This window comes from Chrysochloris asiatica, unplaced genomic scaffold (genome assembly GCF_000296735.1).
Source record: "Chrysochloris asiatica unplaced genomic scaffold, ChrAsi1.0 scaffold00035, whole genome shotgun sequence".
NCBI classification, from domain to species: domain Eukaryota; kingdom Metazoa; phylum Chordata; class Mammalia; order Afrosoricida; family Chrysochloridae; genus Chrysochloris; species Chrysochloris asiatica.
The window spans coordinates 21,887,147-21,893,608 of record NW_006408553.1 but is presented as its reverse complement, the minus strand read 5'-3'; the positions used below and the strand labels follow the sequence as shown (position 1 = coordinate 21,893,608).

General features: G+C 39.4%; 1 protein-coding gene across 1 annotated transcript; it reads left to right on the top strand.

Moving 5' to 3' along the window:
• The first annotated feature begins 3,158 nt into the window (after positions 1 to 3,158).
• On the top strand, positions 3,159 to 3,371 carry LOC102815424 (phosphatidylinositol N-acetylglucosaminyltransferase subunit Y-like). The gene has a single exon (XM_006859972.1). The coding sequence runs from the start codon at positions 3,159 to 3,161 to the stop codon at positions 3,369 to 3,371; it is 213 nt and encodes a 70-aa protein (XP_006860034.1).
• The last annotated feature ends 3,091 nt before the right edge of the window (positions 3,372 to 6,462 follow it).

Genomic DNA, 6,462 nt, shown 5'->3' with positions numbered 1-6,462 from the left:
TATTTAAGTCAATTCTTTCTGATTAAGTCATAAGCAATTGGGCTGAGTTAGAATTTTCCAATTTTTTGTTACAAAACATGCTGTAGTTCATGCTTTTTAGTTGGATACATGGGCTCAGCCAATGAGTGCTGCTTCACTGTATTCAGACTGTGTGCTCTTATATGGGACCAAGTTGTAGAATAAAAACCTTCGGTGTCTAACCAGAATTTAACCAAATGCTCCATTCTACAAAGTTCCATGAATTGAATGAAGCAAGGGAGAACAACAGTATCATGTAAGACTTGGTCAAGGGTCTTTTAGAGGCTTGATTTGGTCTTGAGTCTGATAGTCCAGACAAGATCTACCAAGGTCACCAAAAGGAGCAGCATCCATGTAACTTAGCTGCTTTTTAAGTGTTGCTGTCCTGCTATTGGAAAAGGAGTCCATGTTGACAGAAATGGCATTGATTGCAACATGACTTGGTCCTGCATCCTCCAGCAAGGCATGGTTTTTAGTGCTTTCTTGTAGGGAATGAACAGACACCTGAGTTGACTTGACATCTGAGGTCTTCTCTTGTTCTTTACCTTTCACTTTCCACCAGAAGAAAGACATGCTGGAACCCTGGTAGGGGCTGAGGGCCCTGGGGGCCTGTCACGGGGAGGACCCTGCTCCCTCATTCAGCAATTGGCCCAGACTTCCGGGAGCACAGTGGTCGCCGCACTAGCCTGAAAGGAGACGCTTTTTCGGGATGTGGGCCCCACAGCTTCCTAGAGATGCCTGGGCAGCACCTGCTGCCATATTACCAACAAGCCACCCACCCTCCATTTTGTTTTTGACAATTTCCAATTTTCCTGGATTCATACTTTGTACCTTCCATGTTCTGATTATTAATGGATGTCTGCAGCTGTTTCTCTTCATTTTGAGTTGTGTCTTATCAGCAAATGAAGGTCCTGAGGGCTTTACTCCCATGGGCTTTATTCCATTTGAATCATCATGGTCATCTGTACTTTGAGGAGGCAGCTCTTCCCCAGTTGCAACCTAAGGGGCTCATTTTGCGGCACTGTATGTGACAGTGTTTCTCTGCTATTCTTAAGGATTTTAGTTACTAAATATTCAGAAGTAGTTTGTCTCTCCTTCTTGCTAGTCTTTTCTGGAAACTTATCTGAAATCTGTCCACCGTGTGTGACCCTGCTGGTATTTAAAATAGCTTCCAGAATCACAGCAACTTACAAGCCACTTCAGTAAGTTGACAGACAAGTGGTGGGCTCCACTATTGCGACTGTCTTATTCTTCAAAATCTCCATCTTAGTTCAGATACACAAATCCTCATTGTGATTTGTTTGTCTGTCCTCTCACCTGATGGAGCTCTGGTGGCTGGCAAATTGGTTAAGTGAGCTTGGTGCCAAACCAAAGCTCTGTGGTCTAGCAGTCGTAAGAGAAAGATGTGGTAGTGTGCTTTTTAAAGCTTTATAGTCTTAGAAACCCTAGAGGTGGTGATGGGGGACAGTTCTACTCTGTCCTATGGGATCACCCAGGCCATTGTGTTTTCAATAGCCTCATATGGATGAGAAAGCTGGACAGTGAATAAGGAAAATCATAGAAGAATTGATGCCTTTGAGTTGTGGTGTTGGAGGAGAATACTGAAAGTGCCATGGACTGCCAAAAGAACCAATAGATCTGTTTTGGAAGAAGTGCAGCCAGAGTGCTCCTTGGAGGCCAGGATGGCTAAGCTTCGTCTCTCATACTTTGGACATATTGTCTGGAGGAAACAGTCATTGGAGAAGGATGTCATGCTGGGTAGGGTGGAGGGTCAGAGAAAAAGAGGAAGACCCCCGACGAGATGGATCAGCCAGGTGGCATCATTGATGGACTCAAGTGTGGCAGCGGTAGTGAGGTTGGCCCAGGATTGAACATTGTTTCGTTCTGCTGTGCATGGGGTCGCTATGAGTCGGTTCCGACTCGATGGCACCTGACAACAACAGTGGGATCACTGTGAGTCTGAATCAACTCTGTGAGCAAGGAGTTGTTTTTAGCTTTGGGATTCTCTCAGGTTTCAGCCAGGTGCTAATGAGGATTTTCTCTGCCTGAGCTCCTGATGGCTTTGAAACAGTGAGGAAGGCACATTGGTCCTTTGGCTGCAGTGAGAAACTGGTCTTCACTTCAACTCTTATTTTTTTTCTCCTCCAGTAATGTATGCTGTAGCCACTTTTCTCTTGATTTACCTAGGGGTGAACATATTTTTCTACATCAATACAAATTTTCTCCCCAGGACCACATAATAATATTGCAAGGACTATTCTTCTCATTAAGAATGCCTTTATAATGAAAATAAACTCCAGGGAGGCTACTGCTCCTGTTGTTGTTAGGTGCTTTTGAGTGGGTACTGACTCATAGACAACCTATCTATGCACAACTGAGCGAAACACTGCCCGGTCCTGGGCCAACCTCACAATTGTTGCCGTGCTTGAATCCACTGATGCTGCCACTTTGCCAATCCATCTCTCTGGGGGTCTTCCTCTTTTTCTCTGAGCCTCCACCTTACCAAACATGATATCCTTCTCCAGTGACTGGTCCCTCCTAACAATATGTCCAAAATATGAGAGACGAAGTTTGGCCATCCTGGCCTCCAAGGAGCACTGGCTGCACTTCTTCCAACACAGATTATAAAAACCAGGATTATGGTTTTGTCAGTGTTGGGTCAAAAGTTATTCTACAGGCCGGCTGCCAGGCCTTGCTGAGTGGAGCACAGGCTCGCTGCAGCGCTGCCAGGGACTCATGTGTTGCTGTCCTCTGTCACCCGCAGATGGCTGCACCCCTCGGGGCCACAACTGTCGAGGGGACCACAGCAACAAGACGGAGGAGCCACTCCATGCCTTGGACCGGGTGCTGGTAGAGTTCTTGGTGTGCGGGCTCTCCAAGAAGCTGCTTGGATATGAAACATCAACAAATAAATTAATTTTATTCATTTAATTATTTATTGGGAATAGCATATCCAATTGCTGAAGGCATTCCTAATATTATATTACAGGCTGTTTAGAATGATACATCAAAATAAGAAGAAAGAAGAAATGGAGAAACACTAAACCATAATTAAGGAAAAAATGCCCATGCACAACTGAATTCTCATACCATTTACCTTTGAACAAATCAGTGTGGTAGGCAACAAGTGTGGGGGAAGGATGTTTCTCTGTCTTCTTACCTTGACTGTTCTTGTCCCTCTGGTTTCTCTGGCAGGACTGTTCTACTCAGCCTCTGTGGAAGACAGTTTCCTTCAGGGCTGCACCGGCACTGCCAGCTTGTGCGTTTACTGTCTGCTCTTGCCCATGACCATACTGGTTTATGTGTTCTACCTTTGGACTTGGATGGGTATTAAGTTCTTCAGACATAATTAATGTAACTAGAGCCAAGATGGCATATATAATAATGATGCATCTTAGGCCTCTTTCTCTGCAAGTTCAACTAGTTTGAAATACTGAAATCCTACTTAGTTTGCAGGAAAGACATCTTACTTTGTTTCTGTCAGAGGCTTAGGGATATGGATGCTTATACTGCTACTTTTATTGTACTCTTGTTCTGCCCTTATAATTTGAAGATTCTAATTTATAACAACTTTATTCAAAGAAACATTTTGACAATTGGAGATTAATAGCCCTAATCATCAGCTGATAACTTTATTCCTTATCCCAGTCTTTTAAAAGTTAGTCATTTCAAATACTGTTTGTTTACATTCAAATACTTTAGTCAAGTCATATACTAGGAATGACTAAAATAATTCCAGAGGAGCTATATGAAAGTAATTGTAGAGAAATATTTGATATAAAAAACCTTACATAAAATGGAATTTTCACATACTTATAAAATTCTAGGCTTGTAAAATTACCTTCATTTCTCTGGTGTCAAATGATAATATTAATAATAAAATGAGTCAGTACTTAAAAAAAAAAAAGTCATCCTATATTAACTGAGAATGTCTATAAGTCATCAGAGATAGAAGAGGGACCCTTTCTGGCCCCCTGCATTGAGGAGGGAGTGAATTCTACTTGATTTGCTAAACTGAGGGTCTGAGAGGTTTGATATACCAAAGGAGATTATCTAAGTAAAAGAAATGCAGATTTTGGAATGAAAGGTGTCTTATCAGTTTGACCATGTACAAGTATATCTGAAAATTGAAAAACATATGTAATGTGTTTATGCTCAGAAGGTAATGTTAAGGAAATAATCAGATACACAAAAATATATTTGAAGTTATATATTTTAGCATTTAAAATATAGAAATACAACATATATATTTATAATAACACATCTCAGAAGTATAGCCAGACTTCTTCTACTTCTATTTTAAAAAAGAAAATGCAACTTTTTATTATAAATTGGATGAAGGTTTACAGTAGAGTGCTTCTTAGTATTGAAGATAGTGAAGAAGATAGCTTCTTAGAATCAAAGATATTATCAGAAGGGATCAGTCCTGAGGAAGGACATAATGCTTGGAAAAACAGAGTCAGTGAAAAAGAAAAAGACCCTCATGGGAGATGGGTGATACCATGGCTGCAACAAAAAGCTCAAACACTGAGCAGTACTTCATTCTTTCATAAAACGCCCCCTAATAACAATAACAATTTATAGTGGATTATGAGCAGGGCTGCTAACTGCAAGGCCAGCAGTTTGAATATGCCAGTCACTCTGTGGGAGACAGATTTGGCATTCTGCTCCCATAAAGATTTACGGCCTCATAAACGGTAAATCTTTATGGGAGCAGACTCAGTGGTTTACAACCAGCTATATTGGTTAACTATGTTATAGAAGGCTCATTTATAACATGGAGTTTTCAGGAAAATTTCATGAAATACTCAAATACTCATTAAATAATATTAAGCAAAAAAAGGGAATACATAGTTAAATCTTATTATTACAGAAAAGAAAAATACATATTTTTCAAGATACTAAAAGGGAATATGCCAAGTATTAAAAGAAGCTAGCTCTAGCCAGAGTGGGATTACAAATAATTTTTATCTTGTCCTCTAAACTGTTAACAATTTCCAAATTTTCTACAATCTGTAAGACTTAGTTTAAAATGTCAATTCTTAGAGTTAGTATCTAGTCAGTTCCAATTCATTGTGACATTATAGGACAGAGTGAATTACCCCATAGAGTTTCCTAGGTTACAAATCTTTATGGAAGTAGACTGCCACATCTTTCTCTTATGTAGCAACTGGTGGGTTTGAATAGCCAGTCTTTTGGTTAGCAGGTGAGTGCTTTAATCATAGCACCACCAGGGCTCCTTTAGTTGACCTTAGAGGCTTACTAAGTAGTCAGTTTAAGTACATGTTCCACACATGCTTGAAAAAACACACATTCTTTATTTGATGATGCAAATTTCTCTGTCTCTCCCTTTTCTATATGCTTTTAAAATACTCTGAGTCTGTTTGGTTTTTGTCCTAACAGTTTTTAAGAAATGTATTAAAATCTCCTACACGTTGGTGGGCCTATTAATGTCTCCTAATTCTGTCCATTTTTGTTTGGGGTAATTTCACACTGTATTATTAGATACATAAAGTTCTGTATGTTCTCAGAAGGCAGTCTCTATAACTCAAGGCTTTTGTTTTAAATTCTATTTTGTCTGACATTAAAGCTACTGGTAGTGCTTTTTGTTGGTGGTGTGTTTTTGCACCTTTTCTTTGTCTTTTGTAACATATTAATTTTTACTATGTCTGTTTCCCCCCCCCCCATTTCTAGATTTTAAGTACTATTGTTGTTATAAACTTTTTACAGCTGGATTGTAAAAAACTTTAATCAGCACATGTATCATTGTATGTCATAGAAAGTATATAGAAACAATGTATTCTGCAATATTTACAGAAAAACATCCTACCATTACTTATTGTCCCTCCTCCCTGCTTCCCATGGGCTGGAAGAAAGTATATTGAACAATTTGGGGTGTTTCTTCTAGCATTTATTCAATATTGCATCTTACAATAATATGTTTATAATGCCATTTCTTGATTTTTCAGTTTTAGGTGGTGGTGGTGGTATGCTGTGGAGTCGGTTCCAACTCATAGCGACCCTGTACAGGGTTTTTGAAGCTATAAATCTTTATGGGAGCAGAATGCCAAATCTGTCTCCTGGGGAACCACTGGTAGTTTCGAACTGCTGACCTTTTGGTTAGCAGTCCAATTCATAGCCACTACTTTTTTTTTAATTTAAGGTTTTTATTGTGGATTGAGTGAAAGTTTACAGTGCACATTATCAGTTTCACATTCAACAATTCATATAGATTGTTTGATTACATTGATTATAATCTCCTCCATATACCATCAGTTAAAAGTATTTCTGTCTATCCACTTTACCTTTTTTAAAAAACACACAAACAAAAAAACCCACTCAGGCATATATAATAATTTACATCTTGAAAGGGCACATTCTGCAAGTCTGCTCCTGGCCACCAGTTCTTAGTCCTTCTCTTCTTAGTTGATGAATCTAGAGTCC

Bases quoted from the DNA above. Each gene is read 5' to 3' on its own strand.
- LOC102815424 (XM_006859972.1), top strand. From the start codon at position 3,159: ATGTTTCTCTGTCTTCTTACCTTGACTGTTCTTGTCCCTCTGGTTTCT.